The sequence below is a fragment of the Macrobrachium nipponense genome, chromosome 29 (assembly GCF_015104395.2).
Source record: "Macrobrachium nipponense isolate FS-2020 chromosome 29, ASM1510439v2, whole genome shotgun sequence".
In the NCBI taxonomy this organism is placed as follows: domain Eukaryota; kingdom Metazoa; phylum Arthropoda; class Malacostraca; order Decapoda; family Palaemonidae; genus Macrobrachium; species Macrobrachium nipponense.
The window spans coordinates 16,204,556-16,231,927 of NC_061092.1; the positions used below are offsets into that span (position 1 = coordinate 16,204,556).

At 34.8% G+C, this 27,372-nt stretch overlaps 2 protein-coding genes across 8 annotated transcripts in view; one reads left to right on the forward strand and one right to left on the reverse strand.

Moving 5' to 3' along the window:
- LOC135206154 (uncharacterized) overlaps positions 1–15,873 on the forward strand; it is a 235,153-nt gene extending 219,280 nt beyond the window's left edge. For 6 of the 7 annotated variants that reach the window (XM_064237422.1, XM_064237426.1, XM_064237423.1 and 3 more), the window contains 11 exons: positions 5,758–7,197; positions 7,657–7,796; positions 7,964–8,048; positions 8,588–8,827; positions 10,753–10,897; positions 11,439–11,507; positions 11,809–12,059; positions 12,235–12,409; positions 13,180–13,436; positions 13,787–13,932; positions 15,344–15,873. In XM_064237422.1, coding sequence (XP_064093492.1) covers positions 5,758–7,197; positions 7,657–7,796; positions 7,964–8,048; positions 8,588–8,827; positions 10,753–10,897; positions 11,439–11,507; positions 11,809–12,059; positions 12,235–12,409; positions 13,180–13,436; positions 13,787–13,932; positions 15,344–15,691 — 3,296 coding nt within the window. In that variant the 3' untranslated portion in view covers positions 15,692–15,873. The remainder of the gene's footprint in view (positions 1–5,757; positions 7,198–7,656; positions 7,797–7,963; positions 8,049–8,587; positions 8,828–10,752; positions 10,898–11,438; positions 11,508–11,808; positions 12,060–12,234; positions 12,410–13,179; positions 13,437–13,786; positions 13,933–15,343) is intronic. The other variant, XM_064237427.1, reaches the window with a different exon arrangement.
- Positions 15,874–20,509: 4,636 nt separating this feature from the next.
- Positions 20,510–23,134, reverse strand: LOC135206158 (cuticle protein 7-like). Its single transcript, XM_064237432.1, has 3 exons — positions 22,988–23,134; positions 21,438–21,569; positions 20,510–21,077 (listed from the first exon to the last, which is right to left on the reverse strand). Exons 1-3 carry the CDS (start codon positions 22,997–22,999, stop codon positions 20,790–20,792), a joined length of 432 nt encoding a protein of 143 aa, XP_064093502.1. The 5' UTR covers positions 23,000–23,134; the 3' UTR covers positions 20,510–20,789.
- Between the last annotated feature and the right edge of the window lie 4,238 nt (positions 23,135–27,372).

Here is a 27,372-nt window from a genome sequence, read left to right on the forward strand (position 1 = left end):
TTAAAATGTGGTGAGCTGTTATCTTTTTTTCACTGACAATCTTGTGATCACTGCTTGTAAGTAAGCACAAAATTTTCTTTGGTGTTTAAGTCAGATTTGTTGGAATCTGTGTCTTTGCATGTTAGATTGTTAACACCAAACAGTAATATTGCATGTTGAATGGGAATAACCTCTTTTATATAATAAAGATAACATTGTCTTTAATTTATATGTACATTTCAAAATTCCACAGATCTGTCCTCAACAATGTCAACTTACCAACAGACTGAGGCATCAAGTACAACACAAACAATAACGAGCCATTCTCCTTCTAGTACCGTCAGTTTAAATACCTCTACCTCCTCATTACGACCTTATCTCTATACTTTTCCTACACAAACTGAAGAAACTTCAGATTTCAGCACTTTCTTTACTGAAACTAATCTTCCAGTGGCAACAGATTTCACAACCAGTCAGGGTTTCACCACCAATACAGACCCTATGTCAAGCATAAATTTGACAGAGATAACAGATGAGTCCTTAACAACAGCTGATACAGAGTCTACTGCAGGGACTTTTACCTACAGTACAACAGATATGTCAACAGAAGCAGATCTTACTACTGATATGGGCTTGGTCACTGAAACAAGTTTTGCCTTAGAAACCTATTCTACCACTGGCTTAGATGAAAGTTCTGCACATAATCCATTTATAACATCAGAAACTAGTGGTATTACAGAAATAGGGACTTCCAGTTGGACAGATCTTGTCACCAAATTGAATTCTTCCACTGATTTAGAAATAACTGCAACAACATATGTACAAGATTTAACCACAGAAGCTGATGTTGCAATTGAAGGGGAAGGATCCAGTTTTACAAAGTATACTTTTGAAGCAGATGTGTCAGGTAGGACAGATACATCCAAACCAGATTCTACAATTGGTGTAGATGTAACTGCAACAACGATATTAGATTTAATGTCAGAAATTGATATTACTACAGAAACTGCTATTTCAAGTTCAACTGAATTTATCCTTGAAACAGATACTTCTAACATGGACTTGGATGTAACTGCAACAACACACACATTTGATTTATTAACTTCAGAAAGGGATGTTACCACTGAAACAGGTATTTCAGGTTGGACAGACTTAACCTCTGAAGCAGATGTTTCAAGATGGACAGAGTTTGAGACTGAAATAAATTCCAGTATTACTTCCAAAATAAACACAACCTTAGATATTGAAGTTTTTACTGATATAGATTTTCAAACCGAAACCGGATTCACCACAGGGAAAGGTGTAATTGGCAGAACAGATTCCATAGCAGAAACAAGTTTTGCTTTTGGAATAAACGTAACAACTCAAAATGACTTGGATACTGAAACAGGTTTTACTGTACCTTCTGCAAAAGAGGTTAGGACAGAATCTAGCTTTAATGGTGAAACAGAATTTACCTCAGTAACAAGATACATATATAGAGTAAACGTAACTAATGAAACTGAATTTGGATTCACTACTGCTGCAGATTCACTAACAGAAACTGACATACCTGGAACAGGTGTCACTGTTACGATAGGGTCTTCTTTAGAAATTAATAATGCATCAGAAACAAATACTCCTCCAGAGGTGCTCTTAACCACAGTGGAAGACTTCTCATATAGATTGAGTTATGTTAATGAGACAAATTTAACATCAGAAATATATTTTACTATTGATGATATACAAAATCATACCCTTCAGACAGACTTTGCCACTGAGCCAAGTTTTGACGGTCAGATATATTTTACGACAGAACCTAGTAATCATATGGAAATCCAGACTAATTCTAACTTGGATGATGACAGAAATACAGATGAATTCATTACAACAATGGACTTTACCACAGTGTTTGGCTCAAATTCAGAAAGAAATTTGTCTAACGATGTAATTGTTACTACTGAGAAAGAAGTTTCTGTGGAGACTATAAGTGAACTAAATTCTACTCTTCAGACAGAGTCTTCATATTGGAAGAATATCACTTTAGAATCAGTAACAGAATCTGTCTACCCTAGTATGACTGGTATTGTGAATGTTACGGTTTCACCTTCAGGAAGTGGTCCCAACAATGGGAGAGATCTGAATACAAAGGAAACTCCCATTGGACGTGACCTTGTTCCAGAAATAGGATTTATTTCTAAAATAAGTTTTATTGAAGAAGGAGCATTTTCAAATAGGACTGAAATTCCACCTGATAAAAATCTAGTTCCTGAAACAGGTTTCAAATCTAAAACAATGTTTGTTGAAAACTCACATTTTTTCAATGAGACTTATCTCACAGGAGGTTAACATGAAATACTGTACAGTGTACTTTACACTACCTGATGAAATCAAGTCAATAATAATTCTTTGTAGTAGTGCTAGTAATTTTGAAATATTGTAGTTTAATTTGTGATGATAAATGATAAAAATCACTCGTAATTTTTAAATTACATAAAAGTTATTTTAAATTAAGCATGTTATGTAGGTTCTGTAATCCTTATACAGGACAGTAATATTTGATAAAATGTTTTAAATCTGCAAAGTAGATTGCAATGGATAGTGTAATATTGCAGATCTATAATGGCCTGAAGCAAGCAATTTTAGAAGTAATTTTGGAATTTTATTGTTATTGCTCAGCCTTGTTGACGGATGATTCAGAATACGCATGTTAAAATATAAATGTTTTCATCTGAAAGACTAAAATCCCAAATCGGTTGTAAATTTTACCACAAATTATAGCTTAAAATTAGCCCTTAAATTTTGAATTTAAGTTACATACACGGTTTGATTAGATGTTGTTGAGGAAATAATTTAAGCACTGGCATATTTAAAGAAGAAAAAGGTATGTTCAAAATTTTACAGCACAGAAGTGTAAGACTCATGTTACTAGAGATATTTTAACAAAAACATAATTGCTGTATATTACATAAGAAAAAAAAACTGATTGCAAAACTATGGAAGTGTTGCCTTGTGTTTTAGAATTAGTATTACTATTTCTCTTAAATCTCTTGAGCTGATCACCATCTGACTTTTCCTTCTTAACTCTTTCACCTTTCCTCACACATACACACACCCACCCACAGTATTCATACCCAAAAGTGCTTTCTTTATTCAATCTCAATACATTTACCACAATTTACAGACGCCTTCGGGGTATGTTTATGCATGTTGCTAATTATTGGTAAGTTTGAATTGCATGTTATGCACAGTCATCAGATACAAAGCACATTTTAGTTGAGCAATTTTTACTAGTAGGTAATTTATATTCTAATTCATTATCAAGCACATACTTTACAAGTAAGTCTAAATACTGGTTATTTGAAGTGACATATTTCAAATAATTACTAGATTACTCTAAGGATATAAATTATGGGAGCTAGTCGATGCAAGATCCAATAGGAGTTCTAACCAATGTTCACTGTACCTTGCATGTTGTCAGTGGTACTGATGATTCTTGGCAGCATCCTTTCAGCTCAAGTTTCATAACTTTCTGCCTTATACTTTTCATTCATTCCCTTTCTCTGCTTTGCTGTCTAACTTTTTTACCTTGAACTTTCCCTAATTTTCAATTTTTATTCAAGTACAAATCCTGTAGGTGAGTCATTTAGAATGATTGTATGTAAATATCTTGGTGATCCCATTTTACTAGTTTAAGATAATTGCTTGAAAAAAGTATCCCAATAAAAGAATTCTCTCTCTTGTTACTGACCCTTGTCGATGCATTAGCTACCTACATAAAAATGTTACAATTGCTGCTTAAGTTTTTATATATACTAGTATTCATGATCCTCTTTAGTTCTTTTCATTCTTGATTAATGCTGCATGAATGTAGGATTTCCTTACACTGCACTATATATTTTTGTGTATGATTAACTGAATCTTGTAAACTTCATGAATCTCCAATCTTTCAAATCACCAGGAAGATAAGCTGTTTCTGGGACATATTTTACAGAATCTAAAGTCTTTTGTTGTTTTTCTTGATATCTCTTTAGCCTTTGTCAGGGTCAAACATAATATTTTGTGTATTTAGAATGTTAAGTATAAAGTTCTTCATCCAAGGGTGAAACATTGCTTGCATAAATTATTTAGGGTGCTTCATCTATTTCATCTCTCCGCAATAGGAGTGAATCAGAGGTAATTTGCATGAGCTATTAATTACACTGCCTGTACCTCTCCTCTCAGTCTTCATTCTCAATGAGAGTGGTGCTCTGCATCTCAGTTGGTCTCATGATACTTCTCAGGTTATAACGTCCCACACTTTCTGTGAAAATTGGTAATCCTCAAATTGTGTACTAGTTTATTGTCTTTGTTTACCTATGCCAAGCTTTGGAATTATTTTCCTGCTTCTGTCTTCTCAGACTCTTATACCCATTTAGGCTTATACAGTCATGCCAATCACCTCCTTTGGGATTATTAGATAAATAAATAACCCACATTTTTCATCCCTTTTCTTTTGTTTCCAGTGGTTTTTTCAAGCTTTAGCTCATTAAGGACGTAGGGTTGCCCATTCCCTCTACTTTTAAAGGCTTGTATTTCTTCTACATACTGTAAACATAATTAGACACATATTCTTGCTGATGCGGTATGTAATGAAAGATGCTTAATATGGCGCATACTGTGCTTATGGTATACTTGTTGTGTCATTTGTGTCTTTTTATAGTGTAGAGAACTTTTCCAGATCTGATTGGGAAAACTGTATTCATATCTTTTTATGATTACGTATAGTCATCATTAAGTGTTAACCTTATTGAGAAATATTCTTGATCTTTTGCTAATATATTACCAAAATTCTCGAACTTTTGCTAATATTGTACTACTAATATTCTTGATCTTTTGCTAATACACAATGCTAGTACTGTACATACTACTGCAGAATAAACCCATATATAGTATATTGTAAAAAAATACAACTTGTTAGGCTTTGTGGGAGCTCCTGTTCTTCTGAGAAAATGGAATGAATTATTAAGAAATTTTCATCTTTTGTTTACATGGCAGGCAGACCATCTCAAAGTTTGTTGAAAATGCCGCCGCTAGCATTATCTGGCAACGAACAATTATTGATATTTGTATTGGAGGTGTGGCATCAAAGAAATTGAGGAGTACTTATTGTTAGAGTCTACCCACCATATGAATTTGGCGTGGAACATTTCTATTTTATTCATTCCAGTGTATCTGGCAATCATTGATGGTTAGCCATCCAAGTACTGATCACATCTAATGAGGAGTTGATTTTGTGGATGAAAACAGAGAAATATAAGGAAACTGAATAATCTAGTACACAAGCCAGTGAAAGGATAATTATCTTTCACTATGGTTACTCTCATGCAGCAATTTCCTAAACCCTTTTAATTTGTCATCAGTAATTTCATCAGATCATTTGTTATTTCCTGGCAGAAATTAAAGTTCTTGTTTATGGATTGTAGTCAATGGAACTAGTAGATTTTGAAAATGTGAGGTACTGTATTTAGGTTGACAATCTTTATCAGATAATTATTCAGTTGCATTAGCTTAAGATTTTGTGGATGTGAATTTCACAGTACGTATTCCGAACTTTTTCCTCACAGAACCTATTCAGTTCATGTAAAAGATTTCAAGTCATGACTAGTAGCTTTGTTTGTAAAAAGTTTGTTCCTTAATCTGTTTGTGTTAATTATTTTTTTAGTAGAATAACAAGTAGGATTTGCCTTGCAGCTTTTGTAAGTTTTCTGTTTTCCAAAATACAATATTAACTACGTAATTTAATATTTCTTAAAACAGCTGAGGAAGAAAAGAAGAAAGTAAACTTCAAGAATGCTATCAGTGACGTCTTGCGATCTGATGCTGTGCTTGTACAAATCAAAACGGAAGTAAAAGATGAAGAAAAAGAGGAAGTTGAACCTGCTAAACCTGATGAATCTAAAAAAACGGAAAATGCTACTGCAACTAGTGCTACAGATGCCGCACAACCAGGAAGTGGGGATATTGTTCATTCTCAAGAGGGAGTAGGTAACACCACTCTCATAACTGAAAGTGGTATGGTTAATGGAACACTGACTGGTTCAGAGCAGATTACATCCAATGGTACAAATATAGTTAATGGTACTGGTATGGATATAAACAATACAACAGACACAGTTCAGCTAAATGCAACAAATAAAGTCATGAATACAACAGGTACAGAATTTAATGTCACCAGTGTTGATGGTCATGTAACAAATGAAACATTGGCTAATGGCACTGTTCATATGCATCCATTTACAATAAATGGAACAATAGTTGCTGAACATCCACTTCTAAATTTGAGTGGCAAGTTTGATGAATTCTTTGTGTCACCAGGCACCCGTGGGGAGACACAAGAAATATTCACAAATTCTTCAAAGGTGTTGCCTCCCCAAGATCTTTCTGATCTTAGGCCAGGAGGTTCCCCAGGTGATGCACGTTTGCAAACACTGGATGTACCTGAAGAAAACATGGGTATATTTAATGAATCCCATCAGACTAGTGATAACAGTTCCTCCATAGTAACTGACATTAATACACTTCATGATGAAGATGGAATGGGAAATGCTTTCAACCATACACAACAAGAAAATACTACTCTTAATGAAAGCTTTCCCTCAGTGCAGACCAACTTTTCCAGCCAGTCTCCTGTTGACACACATACAACAACTACTACTCAACAATCAACTGTAAATACTATGTCAGGAGATCCAGAAGTAAAGGTTACCAAAGTGCCTAATGAACAAAATGAGGAAGAAACACAAGAAATAACTAGAGTGGAGGATAAATCTCCACCTTTAGTTAGAACAACCATACAAAGTACAACTCGGGAAACAACAAATGGAGAACAAGAAATTAATTCCAATATTTCTGAGGGAGCTACACAAGAAAATACCTCGGGTGATACACAAACAATAAGCCACAATTCTGATGAAAGCAGAGTTAATGATAATAATTCTGGTTTACCAATAAGTATAGATACCATTCTTGATACTAGTTCTAATCTAGGAATGATTGGAATTACCTCAGATTTAGGTAATTCTACTTCCCACGAAATAACTACAAAAGCAACTACATCTGTCATGGTACCAGCAGCCCCAGAACTTAAAGATAAAACTTCTGTTCACACTCAAACTGAAGATGAACACATCAGTCAATCTGATAAGGGGATTTTGACGACCACTCAGTCTCCGCAACTAAAAGTTAATTGTACTGAAGGTTAGTTGAAATGATCTGTATTACAATTAATATAGTATGTTCTTTGATATCTGTTGTCCATTGTCTCCACTCCATGTGTTAATATCTACAGTATATCTGATTGTCATAATATATTAAAATGTGAAGAAACAATTCCAGAATTATTTATGAGTATGTATGTATCTATGTACGTATTTACAAATAATCTGCAAAGAGAGCTTTCAGGAATCGAACAGATTCCCGAAAGCTTTCTGTAGAAATTTATTTGTAAAAAATATCCTTACCCATAAATAACTGGAATTGTTTCTCCATTTCAAGACTCGTGCTACTATGAGTAATTTTTAATACTATTAAAATGTTTCCTGTTTGCTGGATTTTCACTTGTTCATAGAAGTTTACTTAAGAATTAGTATTTTCTTGGAAAAGCCAGTGTAAATTGTATTCCAAGCTATTGTATAATGGACAGTTATTTTTTGACAGAAATGTTTGAATGTGTGAATGGCAATAGTCCAGTGGGTTCCAGGATCCCGTACACTGCTCGCTGCAACTCCATCCCAGATTGTTCTGATGGATCAGATGAATTAAACTGTATTGAAAATAATTGTTTTGATAACTTCAAGGTAAAAGAATGATGAAGCCAATAATTCTGTTGTGTTTGTCATGTTAATAATCATCTGAAGTTCTTTTCTGGATTTCATGGAGTTTGAAGACCTTAGGAACTGTTCTGTATATGTATGTAGTTTTTTAATTCAGAATTCTAACATAATAAAAATTTTATTTTTAACAGTGTAGAGACAATGAGTGCATTGAGAGGCAGTATGTCTGTGATGGAATAGCTAATTGCCGGGATGGAGAGGATGAAATGAATTGTGGTAAGATATCGTAGATGTATTTACCTAACTTTAACATCAGTAAAGTAGTACGTAGGACTTTATGTAAAGTATAATTTGAAGAATTTTTGAGAATTGAGTTAATTTTCATATTTTGATTGTTGATAGCATAATTTGAAAAAAATCTGACATTCAGTTTTTTATTTATTTTAAATGTTTACGTATATGTACTATTAGAATATTTGTCATTTTATTTTATTATTAGCCATAAGGATATACTAACTGTCATATTCTTGTTGCACTACTGTATGAATAAAAGACCTTAAGGCCCTACCTTTTTCCCCTATTTGTAGGGTCACAGTACTGTATACATTTATGTAAGCTACTTTGAGGTTAACCCCAAAGTAGAACCACAGTAGGGAAACAAAACTTCTCAAGAGCTATATGTCACTGTGATCCAAAATAGCAACAGCCATTAAGGAGATTGCTTAGAATTTTTAAGATTCTATTTTAGATTCTATTTCTAAAATTTTTAGATTGTATTTTAATTTGGTTAAATTCCTATTTAATTTTATCAACAGAGTCTTGGGAATGCCGTGACTGTGAATTCAAGTGCACAGGTCCAGAGCCTTCCCCTTGTATTCCCTTGAGCCTTACTTGTGATGGCCAGCCTGACTGCTTTGATCACTCTGATGAGGTCAACTGCTCTACTTCATGTAAAACAGAAGAATTCCAGTGTAAGGAGGGCTGGTGTATTCCAATAGCTAGAAAATGTGATGGTATCCAGGACTGTTATGGAGGAGAGGATGAAAGTGAATGTGGTGAGTAGAATTCTCTTTTTAATTTCAGAAAGGGAATTCTCCTGTAATATCGGAAAGTATCCCAACATATGTTCATTCTCCAGAATAAAAGCCTTTAATGAAGTGGTCTTGTAGCACATGGAAATTGATGATAGTCGGTTGCAGATTTATAAGGACTCTGTCATTAAATATACAAGATTTGAATTAACTGAAATCTATGTGAGATCAGAAATAATGGTTGTAAAGTTTAGGAATACTGTGTATATGCAAGTTGTATTGGATGAGACAAATGGTAATGAACAAATCACTTATACGTATATTGCATGTAGAGTACTGTATCTTAAGTGTGTTCTCACTTAATGTAATTTTAGGTTTGCATTGTGTACATTTTTATTGTTGGCCATCTTTTTGTACTGAAGTGATATACAGTTAAACCTCGGTTTCATACACCTCTCTTTTTGTACGTTTCGGTTGTCATAGACTTTGTTCTACAAAATTTTGTCTCGGTTATCGTACATTTCTTCTGTTTTCATACACTCGGAAATGCTCCATCCGTGGCCCAGCGCGTGACCGGGCCCCGTATCGAGCGACCAAACAAAGCATCCCATCTTCTTTTGTGACCCATTCTGCTTTTGTGTTCGTTGTTTTTGTGCTTTTTTATTCCAGCGCAACTGTAAGCCATCATGGGGCTAAAGAAAGTTCCAAGGGCTAGCCCTTCTGTAAAAAAGGCAAGAAACACTACAGAATTTAAGAGAGAACTCGTAGCAAAGTGTTGGAGGAAGTTGCATGCCGATCTCAGTGAGAAAATGCCTACAACAAGCAATGCTGTTAATGAATTTAAGGCCAGCAGAGGCTGGTTTGAGAATTTCAGAAAATGAATGGGCATACATAATTAGTCTACTCCAGTGATTAAGGACATGTTTGCAAAGTGGAATGATGTAAAAAATTTTGTGGAGAATTATCATCCCAACAGAGAAGTTGTAATCCGTGTCTCCAACATGTTTAATGACAATGCCGTGTTTAACTTTAGGCAAATTTTAAAGAAATGCCAGAAACAAATATCTGTGGACAGTATTGTTGCACAACTGTTATCCAGTAACTCAAGCTGATCCTAGTGCCAGTTAAAAACAAAGAGGGTAAGTAATCTCCGATAGTGCCAGTGAAAAAGGAAGAGAAGTAACCCCAGATAGGTCTTTGATACCAGAAGTCCTTCTGGAGGGAGATTCTTCTTCCAAACAATAACCTCTCCTCCTCCCTCTCCCCTCCTCTCCGTCTTCAATATGCTGACAAGTGTTTTCTGTAAAGGTAAGAGTGATGTTAAATGTTCATTTATTTATTTCATTAGTCATTTATATTTATTTCTCATTGTTTTCTGTATGTAAAACTGTTTATTCCCTATAGAATATATTTTTTTTTAATATTTTTGGGGGTCTGTAATACAATAATTGTATTTACATTATTCCTTATGGGAATTATTGTTTCGGTTTTCGTACATTTTGGTTTTTGTGGGAAGTTCTGGAACGGATTATGTATGAAAGCCAAGGTTCCACTGCATTCTAGATAAAATTTTTTATCTACATTTTTTTTTGTGACAGTGGGTATCACAATGACAACAATTATAAATGTAAGCTAAAACCTTACCTTGAATTATATAAGGAGATTGGTTAGTCATTAACTATGATGATAGTTGACAATTACGCATGATTTGAATGAATGAAGAAGAAATACTATTAGTTATTTATCCTTCTTAACGATGTCTTTGTCTGCATTTTTGTAGTTCGGTAATTATTGTCTGGGACATGAATTTTATCAAGGTATAAGATGGAAAATGGGTAAAATCCACAGCTACCAAATACAGGAATGTACAAAAATTGAGGTTAGGGTGTTGCTTTTGGGTATTTTCTGCACTGATCCAGAATTAACAGCAAATGTTTTAATTCCAACAGATTGTTTGTTAGATCTTACTTCATGTGCTATGGGTGGATGTGTACCAAAGTTCCAACTCTGTGATGGATTACGCAATTGTGCAGATGGTTCTGATGAATGGAAATGTATCAGAATAGAGAATGGTACAAATCAGCTGGAAGTCAGGTATTGTATCTTGGTTATGACAGTTTAAAGTACAGGCAGTTCCCGGGTTACAACAGGCTCAGCTTGTGGCGTTGTGAGCTTATGACACTCTTCAAATATATTCATCAAAAATTATTTCCTGGCTTACAATGCATGTTCCAGAATTACGACACCAATCTGACGGAAGAATGTTCAAAATCTGGTTTTGGGATTTTTGATGAAAAACGCAATAAAAATGTAGGTTACATCATTCTCAATACACCCAAAGGATTAAAAGTAAGGTTTTCTCACAATTTTCAACAATTTTTCTGCTTGCGACACAGCATAGGAACAGAATCCCTTCATAAACCGGGGACTGCCTGTAGTATATTGTTTAAAACTAAACTAACAGTTAGAAATGGATTGCACCCTTGTACATAATTTATTCAAGATTTCTTGAATATTACCAGACTAATGAAATAAAATAAGTAAGTACACAGTAATGTATATGGTTAAGGCGTAACTAACTTATTTATTTTAACCCTCAGCATTTGTCATCATGTTTATGTATTTTCTTTTAAAGTGTTATGACCAATGGAACAGGCAACCAAGTACCCTTTTCTAGCCCAGTTCTAAAGACAGCAACTGTTATGTACGTATTTGAAAACCTAGCATCTCTGGTGAATCACATGTTTTGTATTTATTATAAACCTTCCTAGCTTTGCTTACGCTTTTAACACTATGAGTCAGCCCTAGCAGAGTCAAGTGTTTTGACTAAGTGGCCAGGTTAAACTACCTGATAATAAGGATGATAAGTCAAACCAGAACATACATGTCTTTCATAAGCTTTATTATTACCTTTGCCACTTGAAATCTTTAAGTCATAATGTGCAATTTTATTTCATGAGGGCCTGAAATGCAAATGAATTACTTGTGTATTTTTTTCTTTTTAGACGTGGTGAAAACCGATGGGTAGGCGTATGTGGAGAGGGATGGACTTACGAATGGAGTGATTTAGCATGCCAGCACTTAGGATCTGTAACAACCTACAGCATGCAAGTTACTCGTGTGTCAGATGTTCCAAGGCATAGGGTCAAGTTAGCATCTACACAGAAGCCATCATCTAACACTCCCCTGCAATTTACCCTGAAGAGTGAATGTGAGAGTGATAAACTAGTTCAGTTGACATGTGATCCTCCAGCAGGTAAGTGTCAATGATTTAGCTCTCGAGTAATATAATCTGTGATATGGTTTGATTTGAATTTAATTTTAGTTGAGCTTTTTGAGGTGAAATTCAACTTTGTAGTGTGTAAAAAAAAAAAAGGATATTTTGATCAATTTTGTATTTTCCCCATTGGTAATCGGGTACCTTTTTTCAGCGTGTGGCTCGTGGCAAGACTTCACAAATGTTGAAGCCATGGAAGGTATAACTCCAGCTGAACATGTGTGGCCCTCTTTAGTATTAGTAAGAGATGTAAATTCTAACAGCACATGTACAGCTTCCATTCTCACCCCCTACTGGGTGCTTGCTGCATATTCATGTGTCTATACCAAGTAAGTTCTGGAACAAGTTTTCCTTTTTAGTTTTGTATTTTTTATTCCTTTTTAAATGTCACTTTCACATTTTATTATGCTACTGCTTATTGAAGCAGAATGGATTTTTTCTAACAAGGATCCCACTCTTCCTTCCACAAATCCTCTGCTATTAAGGCCATCAAGGACTGCAGCGCAATATCTTCTCTAGCTGTTTTACCTTTAGAACAGGATCATACTAATTTCTGAAAACTTGGCTTCCTCTCTCCCAGGGAAGGGGATAGATTAATTTACAGTGGGCAGCCAAATTGTAACTTTTTAACTTCATGATGATAATAATAATCCTCTGATTCACCAAATAAGAATTTAAATGTCATTTTAAGTTGAAGCCGATTGGTTTTGTATAGCCCAATTTTTCAGCAAATTTAATGTCTTGTTTGAATTCTTATCAACTTTCTATAATATTATGAGGGATTTGCTGGGTTTGTTTCCCATTCCATGCTTGACAACTTTTTGTAGCATTAAAGGTTTTATGGTATAATTTCAGCTCAAAATCTTGGTATCTGACTTTCTATTTGTTATTTTTTTTTACCCCCCTCTGACTTGACATTAGAGTGACTATTTACTTAATTTCTAACAAGTCTTCTCATAAGCCAGCCTTAAATGTTCACATGGTAGGCATGGTTTTTTTGTCTGTAAGTAAATAAGATTTATTCAGTAAGATACTGTCTATTATTAATGCACTTTCAAAATGAACCTGTCTATTAAAATACACTTATTATGTTTTCCAGGAAAGATGGTCTTATCCCTGATACTTGGGTTGTACAAACTGGAACTGCTGGTCAAGGTCATAATTACTTAGTGGCCAATATGATTTCTTACCCTGGAAAGGTCAGAAGGGGAGGAATTTGGAGTGGTGACGCTGTACTGCTACTTTTAGAGAAACCTCTGAAATTAGATGAAAAAACCCAGCCAATCTGTATTCCAGATGCCCCACCTCCAACAGATGGCAACTGTGTTGTTGCAGGATGGAATAGAAGTCGTGATGGTAAGGGATAGTAATTAGTTAGAATCTTTTACGGGCATTTTCTTAGTGCAAATCAAATTTTAAATGAACATTTTGACATTTCAGTACAGAATGAACTGTAAAATCACCGGAATGTAAAGTGTAGTACAGTATTTAAATGAGTACCTCTGAATTAGTGAATTTTTCTATAATTGTAAGTTATCTTTATCTTCAAATGCTTTTGTGCACTGAAGCTTTTAATTGTAATTGTCAAATATGTACCTTGCATAAATTTTACAGAAAATCAGGAAAGGTAATTTAGTAGTATCAGTATTAATATGCACATTAATCCTATTCCCTTGCTCGTCAATATCTATATTATCGATTTTCAGGAACTATTAGCCAGGATCAGTTCATTCATTCAGTAGCAGTACCAACTTTAGAGGTTGATGCATGTAATACCACTCATTACCCAGGACGTCTAACCAATGCTCATACATGCATTGGCTTTACTCAGGCTCAAAACCCACCTTGTCAAGTGAGTATATTGCAATGTAAAGACTTCACTATATTATTGATATCTTATAATTCTGGTTTTCTTACTTTTATCCTAATTAATAGACAATGTCTTTAGTTATTACATGTACAGCCAGGTGAACATGTTTATATATTTTGCCTCCTAAAGGCATAGGCTCTCTCTCTCTCTCTCTCTCTCTCTCTCTTCTCTCTCTCTCTCTCTCTCTCTCTCTCTCTCTCTCTCTCTCTCTCTCTCTCTCTCTCTCTCTCAATTGTACAATCTAATGTATTATCAGAAAGGTAAATTTACTCCTTAATTAATTTGTAAATCTCAGTATATACCCTAGAAATTGAAAATACGAGAAAATTAAACTGTTTCCTAAACAGAATAAACAGAAATATAGTATTCTAATGTATTTTCTAGTGTCTAGTCCTTATGCATGTAATGGATAAATGTACCAGATTTTTTCTTTACATGTTAGATATTGAGAAGTCCTTAAAATACATCATTGTGTATTGCACACAATTTTAGGGTAAGGGTTTTGACTCTTAACAGTACTGAGAGGATGGGCTCACCCATTTGTGATAATTGTTCCATGATCCTGCAGTAGACTGCTTCTTTTCCATCCACTTTTGAAGATTATCCAAAAATCCAGTTCTCCAGTGATGCTTCTCTTGAGCCCTCTTTTACTCACTACTACCTTTACTCATTTTTTGTTTTGGAAGTGGAGTGTGTTCTTCTATGATACTGTATAGTACACCTGTAGCTAAACTCTCTGTGGTTACTCCAAAATTTGTCTTGGGTGGATGACCCTGTTCATATTGTTAAATACTCTTCTATGAAAACAAGATTTTGATTAGATTTCAAGTTTTGTGTATAATATTCTCAATTATTAAGGCATAAGCTGGTCTGTTTGGAATATTGCTCTTATGTTTTGCGTGCATCATGTCAAAAGTCATTTACTTCATCAGTATCCCTTCCCTCACTTCTTTCCTAGGTCTTTTTCTCTTCTGCAGTTTTGTTTTGTCTAATTCCATTTCAGCTACTGTTCCAATGAGGTGGCCTTATAGCAACTGCCAGACTGTCTACAGAAATTTGTTTGGTTGAAAACATACCCACATAAAATATTCTGCAGATGAGGATCTCAATCTATTCAGTTTCCATATGGTTGCTGACTTGTTCTAAAGATCAAGTGTTTCTTGAAAATCTTATTAAAAAATTCCATTCTTGAAAATTGAAATACTGCATGCTATGTAAAGAACTGTTTTGATTGGAAAGTATTTAGTAGACCATGGTTCAAGAATGTGAAATTGCAAATAAAGCAAGCAGGCATTTAGAAAGTCTGTGAATGGCGCTCCTACAACAAGTTTATGGAAAAATTCATTTGTTGATGTCATTGTTTTTTTTTCATTTTTTCATTCTTCATTTGCAGGGTGATGAAGGTACACCACTGATGTGTAAAAGCAAGTCTGGGGTCTGGAGGATTGAGGGTCTCTCCTCTCACCATGGTCGATGTGGCAGGTCCCAACACCCCTCTGTGTTTACTGCATTACATGCATTGCAACCTTGGCTGAGCAATACAATAGGCCTACCTTCATCTTATGGTATGCCAACAGAGACAACAATACCAACTACTTCTACTACCACTACCAGTACAGCAACAACAGTGACTACAACAGCTACAGAAAAGCCTTCATCCGCTACACTTCCTCCTCCTTCACTAAATTCTGAAGACTTTGATAGACCTCAAGTATCCTCTCCTGGAAATGCACCTTTATAGCGCAAGCTTAAACCTTTAGAAAATTTGTTGAATGGTGCCATACATATTATATGAAAGTGCTGCAAAAATGTGCTAAAAGATTTTACAAAAAGTAAGTTTTACACTTCACTTTTACTAACATTTGCTGTGATTTGTATTGTGTCTATGAGTACATTATATAATTATAGATACGTATATATATATATATATTTATATATTATTATATATATATATATTATATTAGTATATATATATATATATATATATATATATATATATATAATGTATTAATATAGTCTATATATATAGATATATATATATTATATATATATTATTATATATATATATATATATGATATATTATATATAGTAAATAATATTATTATATATATATATAACATAATATATATATATTATATAATATATTAAGTAATTTATATATATGCACGCACATACTATATCAATTTCTTAGCTATCAGCACTGTTGTATATATACTAGATATGTTTCAGTGGACATTGATGAACAGGTATGTATAAGTGCTTAAGAGATGAAGAAACCTGTTTCATATACGTACTATATTTGTTGAGACTTTACCGTTTGTGATAATAATGGGCAAACATTGTTTTTAGATACAGAACAATATTGTGAATAGTAAATATACATATTTACGTTATGAAAGTAAAGTGATGTATATAATAGGAACCAGGTATAACAGGAACTATTAGTGCCTTGAAATTCAGTCTCTGCAGCAGCAGGGGACTGAATCTTTGTGTATACGTACATACCAGAGTTCGTGACAGGAAAGTGCCGAGACATAGCAGATGCTGTCTGATGGTAACTCAGGTGTGACTTCAGATCGTGACTTTCAGTGAATACTAGCTTTGTTGTGAAGCCTTAGTGTACTGGATCTTTGGAAGCATTGTCTTTCAGAAAGTTTTATGTAGTACATTTACCTTGGGAATCGGTGCAGACAGTGAATTCATGGTTGGGGAACTGGTGCAGACAGTGAGTTTAAGGTTGGCCAATAATGTTGTGCTTAATAGAGATGACTTTTACAGGTTCAGTGACAGAGTTGTAGGTGCATTGTTATTTTCCAGGAACAGTCACCAGAACATTTCTGTAATGGAAGAATTTGCAGCTGTAAAGTTTTGAGTTTTCAAATGATAAGGTTACAAGTGCCAGTCACTTTGTTACTCAAGAGATTGCTAGTAGATAAAAGAAACTGAAGGGAGTAAAGATTAGTTTTTAGCAGTGCAGTCATTTAATAACTGGTGTTACTTCAGGTGAAGAGAGCACGTTAAACTGTGAAATTTTGCTTTTTTGCCATAATTTCATTTGATTTAATTTGATTTTTTTTTTTTTTTTTTTTTTTTTTTTTTTTGCCTAATTCAATTTCTTATTTTTTAGCTATTTCACAATTTTCTTTAAATTGGTGACCAGAAATTACACGTTTTTGAAAATAAAGAAATACATAACATGTTTAATTGTGTATAAAAGATAAATATTTAGTACTCAAATAACTGAAGGCTAATTTTTGGTCATTATAAAATTATTGTGTCATGAATCCCTTATATGTAATAGAAAAAACTGCTTTTACTAATGTAAAGATGATTTAGTTTACAGTATGTGTGACAATTTACTAATCACAAAATGATTAAGGTCACTTTCATTAGAGGTGCCAAACATCAAGAATAATGAACTTTGAAAGTGGATTTTCATGTGGAAAAACGAATGCATGCATAAGGCTCACAAGGACATTTAAAGCTCACTGCTGTGCCCAAGTTTTGAACAAACCTAAAGACACTGAAAGAATTATATATTGTATGCTCATCCATGTACATAATTTTGTATAAATCATTATTTTCAGTATTGTCATGTCTAAAACTTCATGTGCTGTTTTTTACCACAAAGATCAGTGTTTTATGTTTTCTTGTTTTTTCTCTTCATTCTGTTTTGAGGAATGTGATAAATGATTTATTAACAGATTAGGCACTATATAGCTCAAACTCCAAACATTGATTTGACACGTGTGCTATTTGAGGACTTTTTAAACAAGTCTATCGTCACTTGTACATTTTATTTTTTTATACTAGCTAATTTTAATATTCCTGCTATATTTATTGACCTCGTATGACAGTATGCTAGAGGAATACTTTTTTCTTAGTTTTTTATTCAACTAACTAATCTGGTTTTATTCAAAATGTACTGTGCACTGGTATTTTTTAAATTCTTGTATGACTTGTTTTTAGTCCTTTAATTGTTGACAAAATTAAAACAACACTTAATTATATGACATTGATTAGCTTAATTTGGCATTTTAATAATTTTGCTTCATGTTCAAACTGGAATAAAGTCTGATCATGCTGTATTCAGACATAAAATTTTGAAAATATAAATTATTCATGTTGTTGACTGAAGTTTCCCCCTTTTTTTATGCTCTACTCTATCTTGATAATTTATTATAAGTTAATCCTTTAAAATGCAGTACATATGTCTTCATCTGGTTGTATATTTGTTGTATTGTATTTTTATGTCTGTATATTTTTACTTTTCATTATCTTGACTACTGACTCTTCACATGGCAATGGCACTACAGGAATTTTATGGAAAAGGAGTCTTAAAGTTCCCCATAGTACTGTATCATTGCAAGTTTGATACATAATTATCTCTGTGATTGACTTTTAAGGAGGGTATTTAAAAGGGATTTTGATGTAGGAAAAATCTATTTCTGGGCGAGGAAGCCATGTCGCTCCATGAAATGTGTCTCCTTTAGCACTATTTCTAGTAAAATATTGCTATAATACCATAGAACTGCTAAACTGGACATGTCAGAAGCCTCTGACTCGCTCACCTATATAAAAGGTGTCAGTATAAAACTGGGGCGAGTGTTAAACACTACCACAGCAACCCCTCCAATTAGCCTTTTCCTCATCAAAAGACCCTAAATACGGGGAGCCGACCCATAGGTCACACCTAGCTACCCCGTTGAAGGCGTTTTGACCATATGATTTAAAAGTTTCCATATTCCAGAGATCAGCTTTTATACCTTAAGTTATTAAAAGAATAAAAACTGAAGGGGAGGAGTTTTACTCATAAATGAATACTTGGTATTGATGCTTTGGTTGGCAATATATACTGTATGATTTCATGTATTGTGCAATCTGTGTTGTGTTGTAGCTAACCAAGAACAAGATTCACAAAAACTAAGAGTTGAAAATGATAAATCAGTATTTGCAGTTTGTCTAAGATACGCAATGTAAATTTATTTGGCCAAGCACTATTTGGTATTGTGTATCTTTTTAATGATCATAAATGATTACATCTATTTTGATGAATGGAAATGTGTATATGTTTTCTTTCGCCTGTAAGTGTATTCATTATTTTGCAGAAATCCTTGTGTTAATACAGTATGTAAGTGGATTTTGTACAACAACTTTGCCAGGTGATAATAATATAGATGTCCATTTTTGTCAATAAACTGCATGATGTACTTTAGCTATGGTCATTTCAGTTTGAACAAACATTAATATTTGATATATTTGTTCTCCCAAATCAGACAACTAAGTGTTAATAGAGACAAATTTGACTTTATCTCCTATATTTTTTACCCTTCTTTTTTAATAACTATGAGGCCAACGCATAGCCCTCCCATGAGTCCAATAGATTAAGGTGCCATGTACATCATAGTCAACAAAATAAAATATTCTTATTCAGAAATATTTGTTTTTTTATACATGGAACTTTCTTGCAACTGCAAATTACTACAGCACTATGGACTGTATTTCTGTTTGTACCATATTTAAAGTATGGCACTAATCAATTAAATTTGTGCAAAAGCAAATAGATTTAGATCATGTATTTAGAGGCAATTCTTTATTAGACATTGATCAATGATCTGACACTATGAAAAACTCTTAAACTCGCCAAACTTATGTGCAGTGTACTGATCTCAAACTATTGGTCGTGTTATTCATTGTTTATTTTGTAGCTGTAGCCTGCTAAAGCTACTTCCCTCTGGCTCTTGCTGTTGCTGTTCTTACTCTTGCTTTTTTGGATTGATCTAGCCTGCACAATTCAGACAAAATTGATTATCCTCTGTTATATCCTAGAATAATGCTCATGCATTGTATTTTTATTTTTTTACTTATTCAAGTTTTTGTTTCTTTAGTACAGCTATGTCAGAATTACAACTCTGTAATTACAGTTTACTTGAGCTCACTTAACAGACTAGTGCTTATTTGCAGTGTCCCATTACTTCTGCCTCTATCTTTTTTAGCCTTTTACTTTACCTCCATTCCCATCTTGCTGTTTTACTCTCTAACTACTACATACGTACTTCCTAGTGCAAATGTGGCATTGCTCTCAGTTTCACCTTTAGTTCCTTGTAATCCATCTCAGTTATTTTCTGGCTCTTTACCTGACTGTCCAACTAACCCTACTGCTCTTCACTGTCTTAAGCACTCCTTAAATGACAAAATTATGCCTTCATTTGCCAGATTTCTGTCACTTAGCTTATCTTATTTCAAAGTTCATGAGCCCAATGATTTACATCATCCGACTCACAGGGTTTGTCTCAAGGATGAGTTCCTTAATAGAAACAAATTGGGTCAAGGTAAAACTGAAGAAGTTGAACAGAGACCCAAGGGAATAGGTGAAAATTAAAGAACCTTCAGTACCATCTGCAATGTGCTATGCAAGTAAAAAGAGATAAATGAACATGAGAACCTTAGGACTTTTTTCCTTACAGTTGTAGTTCATCATAGTTTATGATCTAAGACTTTTGATGTCGGATATGTTTGGACAAATTGTTCGATGATTGAGGAAAGGAAAATAATTAATAAGCATAGTAACTTTAATTTCATGAAAATACCAGTGTAAATATAAAACAATAATGTCTAATGTCTTTTTACTTGAAAGTTTAAATAAAAAATAAATATCAGGAATTTTGTGTCGTGTCTGAATGAAGGTGAGACTGACTAAGAAGAGAATAAAGATTATTTTTTCATTAACTTTTAAGACAATTTCAGAAAGATTGAAAATTGACAACATTTTTTCACTAAGCTGCATTAAGATTATCACAATGTATAAGTATTATTTAAGAATGTATTGAGGACGTTTTTATGCATAGGCAGGAGGAGATTGATAACTTGGGGCTGGTTCATAAGCCGGAGCAGACTTGTAGGGAGCTGGCTTGTGTTCGGGGTACTGGGCTTCCCCTTCATAGGTAACTTCAGCCACTAGACCATCACCATTGTCAGTGTACGTGACAGTCTGAATTCGTCCGTCTGGAAGGTTGACTTTGTAACTACCCTCGGTCTTGTATCCATCACGAGCCTCTGAATGGCCAAAATTGTTACCGGAATAATCATCAGCAACACCATAGTTGTACGTGTACTTGGGAGGTTCCTATTGGAGAATAGAAAGAATTAATTGAGTATATTTTTTAATATAATATTGTACTCAGAAAAGAAGTTTGTAATTTTTACTGCGATAATTGGAAGAAAGGTACAGACATATCAGGAAACATTTAGAATGAATGGCATGGCAAAGCTGCGAACTTACACTTTTAAGATAATTAGAAGAACTATGTGCGTCATCATGATTATTAAACAGTAGGCTACTTCCCTAATCATATTCCACAAGAGCTGGAATGTTAAAAGTAGCATCATATAGAATTTACGATGTGTTATTCATTGAGTAAACAGGATATGTATTCCATTTCAGTACTATTAGGAAAGTAATAGAGTTTAAGCTGACTGAACTTACATCAGGATATTCAGGTTCCTTGTAGGCGGATGGAGCTGAATATTTTGGTGGTGGTGGAGCATATGTTGGAGCCCCATATGCTGGTGATCGGTCAGCAGTTGCCACTGCAAACAGCGAAGCAATTGCCAAGATCTGGTGGATGGAATGAATGCTTGCTTAGTCGAGTGAAGAATTATAGCTTTATGATAAACAAAGTTTTCTGTAACTCCTCTTGGGGCCGATGATATTAGCACATCGTTTGAATGATTACCATTATATTATTGTTATGGTGTTGATCATTAATGAAATGGTGATGAAGAATGAGGTAATTATGCTTAACAGTAATGATGGAGTTTATTAAAAAGAAACTAGCCAGACAGTAGTGATAATGTAAAATTATGATAATAATACTATTGAGGATGAAAATTACCATCTTGAATTGCAATTGACGACAGTGGCTGCCCTCATCTGACCCACGCATCGTAGGGCCTACAATTATTTTAAATATCAAAGAGAACTTAATGGAATTGTGAGTCTGAGAATGAGGAGATGCATAATAATAATAGATCATTAGCGTAGATGAAATGCATTTTAGATGTTTCGTTCGCGAGAAAAGACAGGAAGACAATAAGTTGATGGGAAATGAATGTACTATATGTTGACAGTAGGATAAAGGATAGGACGAGCTTGAAAGTGCTCGTTTAAGTTTAAAAGAAGTTTTGGAAATAAAAGTCCTTTGAATGAAGGAAACGTGAGTGCTTTATGTACATAGATAGAAAAAGAGAAGAAATGATCATAGCTCATAACATTGTTCATGTATATTTCTTTTTATGGTAGTATTTATAGCTAATGTGTAACATTGTTTAAGTTGCTAGTGATTTTATTTTATTTGAATTGTATAGATTTCTGGCATTATGCCAAGCACTGGAGCAACTTAGGCCATTCAGCGCTGAAACAGAAATTGACAGTAAATGGTTTGAAAGGTGTTACAGGAGGAAAACCTCGCAGATGCACTACAAAATTAGAAACTTCTTCAACTCTTGAGCAACATGGAAGTATTTTCTAATGGCTGGTTTGGGTTAAGTCAGCCCTATGGGAGCACGCACTTGTGATCCAAGGGACAATTGTGGTAGGTGTGAAAGCGGTGGCCGGTGGGTGGGAAACAGGCAAGGGCCAATCGAGTCACCGTGTCAAAATTGTTAAAGGGTCCCAATTCAGTGTCTTGTTGCACAGTTTCATTGGTTAAAAAATGGTTGCATTCCATCAGAATGAAAAAAATCCTTATTTTAAATCAAACAGTATAAATTGCAGCTATCGTTCAATTTGCCAAAAAGGTACTCAAACTTGTTTAAAACTTTAAAAGGAACCACCGATGAAAAAATAAAAAAAAGATTCTGAGAAGAAGTAAACACACTAAACCATAAAAATGATTAAAAAAAAAATGGTTGGTTATGATAGCTATTACTGAAAAGTTTTTATGGTATAAAAAACGTGTTGTTCCAAAAGTCAATGCTCGAAACCTTATAAACTATGGCATACTTCTGAAAAACCAACAAGTAACTGGGTCCTACCTTCGGAGACATGGTAGCGAAGTATGATGGCAGGAATGGCCTCCCAGTCTTTTTATATGCCTATTGACGCCTTTCCCTCAGACGTGAAGTCATCATGGTTGCAGGTACACCCGAGGGCACGCCCAAACGTACACCGTGAGAGATTGTGTACCTTTGACTCTCACAGTAATCCTGCAGGGTTTATTACGGTATGTGCCTCTATGCTAACCATACAAGCCCGAGAGTAGGCATGTTGGTATAATTACGTTTTAGTCTTGCTATTTCCCGAATTTTACTCTCTGTAGCCTGGTATGTAGAGAAGAGATGAACTTTTAAGTGTTGTAACACTATTAACTTAATTCAAAACACACATGTAGTATTATATATAATATATATATATATATATATATATATATATATGTATGTATGTATGTATAAAAGAAACCCATCATTCGGCCAACCGATTACGGTGGTTCCCAGCCCAAGGCATGGGAGTGGTGATCAAGAGCGTTCTTCCGTTATAAAACTTGTTGACTTAGTGGCCATAATCAGATTTTATTGAGTCTTCGCTGCAAGTAGCTCCTGGAATGAATCTAAGCATAGGTAGCTGGTAAAGAAAAAAATCTGGGTATATATTATGCATATCTACTACAGCCTAGTAAGCCCTCAACCCCGGCGACAAACGACAGTCGTCAACCTCTATTACCTCCCATGTCAAGGTTTCGCTTTTCCTCTTTCCGTAGGCGTCATAGTAATTACCGGCGGTTTGGTGTTGGTTTTTCCGTTTTACTACGTAATGCCGAATCGGTAATGTTTACGAAAGATTGTTTGCCGTCAGGGTTTTCACTGATACCTTGTTAAAAATATCAGAATTCGCATGGTTAATTTTGGTTTCATTTGCTGATGGGGGTTTTTCTTTGTGGTTAACAAATATTGCTTTTATTGTACTAGAGATTGAGAGCCGATGGGACTCTATTTTTCGGCAATAACCTTTGATCTATCAACGAAATGGATATGTTGCCGTGTCATGGCAGCATAAACGAGGTGGATATTTTAGACAAATTTCAACGCTTTTGCTGTGTCCATTTCGATGTATTTAAGACCTTGATTTCAGTCGTGTATTCTGACGTCATGACATCTTGACTGTCGTACCAATTCTTGATAAATTGTCATACTCAACTTTCTTACAGACATTGGTAACATTCCTATGTACACATTACATCTCTGAGAAGTTTAATAGTTATTCATGTAATTGTTATGATCGTAATGCTCGCTTAATATTTTGATTACTTCTCATTTTGCGGTGTCCGTTCTCGGATGTTTGTTTGTGTGGTGTTTTTACGTTGCATGGAACCAGTGGTTATTCAGCAACGGAACCAACGGCTTTACGTGACTTCCGAACCACGACGAGAGTAAACTTCTATCACCAGAAATACACATCTCTGACCCCGTAGTGAAATTGCCGAGAATCGAACTCGCGACCACCGAGGTGGAAAGCCAAGACCATACCAACCACGCCACTGAGGCGCAGCCAGATGTACAATAAGGCTGGAAAGTTGCTCCGACAGTTTCGCTACTTTGGAGTGAAGTACTGCGAACAAACATTCTCTCTTACTTTAATTGGTATTTTGAGTGAATTAAGAACAAAATGTGTATAATTACAATCAAATAAGCACTGCGGAGGTTCAGTTGTGAAGTCAGTAAGGGTAAAACCACGGATTACGAGGTAGGAATGCATTTCGGTTCAACCACGTGACCCTTGGGAATTCCATGCAGTGTTGCCAGATGGGTTAGTCTAAAAATCCCCAAAACGCATGATAAAAAATCCCCATTTCCACAAATATATTTTCTTTTGAATCTGTAGGCCTTACTAATATAGAAATTATTTGGTATGCTTCATATATGTGTATGCAAACTAATTGCAACAATATAAAGGTTTACTCACCCTTGTTTCTTCTTCATAAATGGAATTCATTTTTCTAGGAATCCATAGGACAGCTAGAAAGGCTTTTATTTAAATGCTATATCATTATTATTAACGGTTATAATTTACTTTTCATACTACTATATACCGGGATATATTCTATAAAATAATGATGAAAATGGCAACAGTATTGTTCATAGTGAAAACCAATGATTATGAAATTATTCACTATGGAAATGTTTTCATTAATCCTGTAGTAAATAAAAGGCTAATTATTCTTTATAAGAATGAAAATGGTTCATTCACTGATTACATAAGATATACTTGCATCGATGCATTACAAAAAGGAAAAAACTATCCAGAGCCAAAAATCCCTAAATTTGTACAGAATATCCCCATCGGACACCTAATATCCCCAAATCTAGGGATAAATCCCCATATCTGGCAACGCTGAAATTTCCATGTCGCATACTTTCCTATACTCGGTTTTTTTTTTCCATCTGTCCATCCGCCTGTGGTGTTTGCGTATGGTAACACTGCGTCCCGGGCTTTAGATTGTTACATTCAGCTTACGTTCAACAATAATAACAATATCCTATTTCGAATATTAACGGTGTAATTCGCATACAGTAAATTATTAAAACACCTTTTAGTTGCAAATGTACACCCAGATATCCTTTTATTTACATAAAACTTACACATAGCGTAACTATCTAAAGCCCGGGACGCAGTGTTACCATACAAAAATACCACAGGGCGGATGGAAAGATGGAAAAAAACAGAGTATAGTAGTTGTAAGCCACAAAATATTGTTGTTTTGTGGCGATTACAACTAAAATCTTGAGTATTATCGATAAACATTACATAAATACCCGTTGCTGAATAACCACTGGTTCCATGCAACGTAAAAACACCATACAAACAAACAAACATTACATAAATATGCAAGTCGTATTCAGTACACCATTAAATGAGGCCTGGGACGCTGGGAAGAAAGAGTCCAAACGCGAGGAAGGGGGACGCCATATTGGATTCAAAAATGCTTTGAACTTATTTTACGAAGACTCCACATGCTTATTATAGTTCTAAGCCAGTTTCCTTTATCTCATTTTGTCGATGAAATTCAGGCTTTTGAAAGGTTTGCTTAAATGTCTAATTTTGTTTCACCAATGAAATGTCGAGTCAAATACGTAGACTGCCGCTGGCACGGCAAGATATCCAGTTCGTATAGCCTGCCGTGACAGGGGAAAATGGCCACGACCTTTTATCAAAGCATCGACTAATGTTGAAAGTTGGCAAGTGTATATTTTATAACACTCCCTAAGTTTTGCAAGTGTCATTTAGTACCCAAGTTCGATAGTTTTGACATTTCTAGAGTAAAATTAAGTTGCCGATGCCGGAACCGGGAAAATCATAGCAAAGGAAACTAAAACCATTCGTGACGTAAATATAATGTGACGTCATGGGGCTCCGCCCATCCACTAGGAAGGCAGTAAGTCGCTAACAGCCACAGGTGAATGAATATGCTTACACGGCCTACTATGGATTTCCGTGTCACTGAAGCACTGAGTGTTTCAAACTTCGTTCTAATTTCCGGAAGTACTGTGCATCCTCATATAAGTTTCATTCACTTTTTTTTTTTTTTTTTACCTTATCAAATGATCTTTTGACCTTTATGGTTACATGTCATTTTACATTTTACCTACCCTGGGCAATACGAAATTTTATGAAGCAAATTGATATCTTATATGATGATATATAATGTTGAATAATTAAGATGTAATCTTCACTACGTCATAAAGCACCACTTGTTTGAATCGGTCAGAGTAAGGCAAGAAGTTGGTGTTTTATATAAGAGGGGCATAATTAAGCACATCTGACAATTCCCCTCAGCGGGGCCATTTCGCTTTTATTTTGTACGCATGTCATGTAAATTTTGCCCGCGCCCGGGCCATCTCGTTTCAGTTTTGTCCGCACTAGGGCAATTTTGCCTGTGCTTGGCCATCTTGTGTTAATTTTCCCCATACTGGCGCCATCCCGTGTTAATTTTACTCATGTCGGGACAATTTTGCCTGCACTGAAGTCCACTCGTGTCAATTTTGCATATATGCTGTCGCCATCTCATGTCAATTTTGCTCGTTCTGTGTCCATCTTGTGTTAATTTTCCTACATTTTGGCAATTTTTCCTGCGCTGGGACCGTCTTGCGGCAATTTTGCCCGTGCTGGGGAAATTTTTCCTCCGCTGGGGCCATACCACATTAGTTGACTGTGGTGGGTTCAACTAGGGTAACATCTTCATTCAGGAAAACTCCAGAGGAATGGAAGGCTACTATCAGCTGGAACTCTATATATGGAAAAAAAAATTAATAAGGCACAATAGTGCGTTTACTTTTTTAAGATCGCTGTGGTGTGGCCAATTTTCATGTTATGGTGATCGTATTAGCTTCTTGGAGTCTATTGAAATAGTTTTCATTTCTTGAAA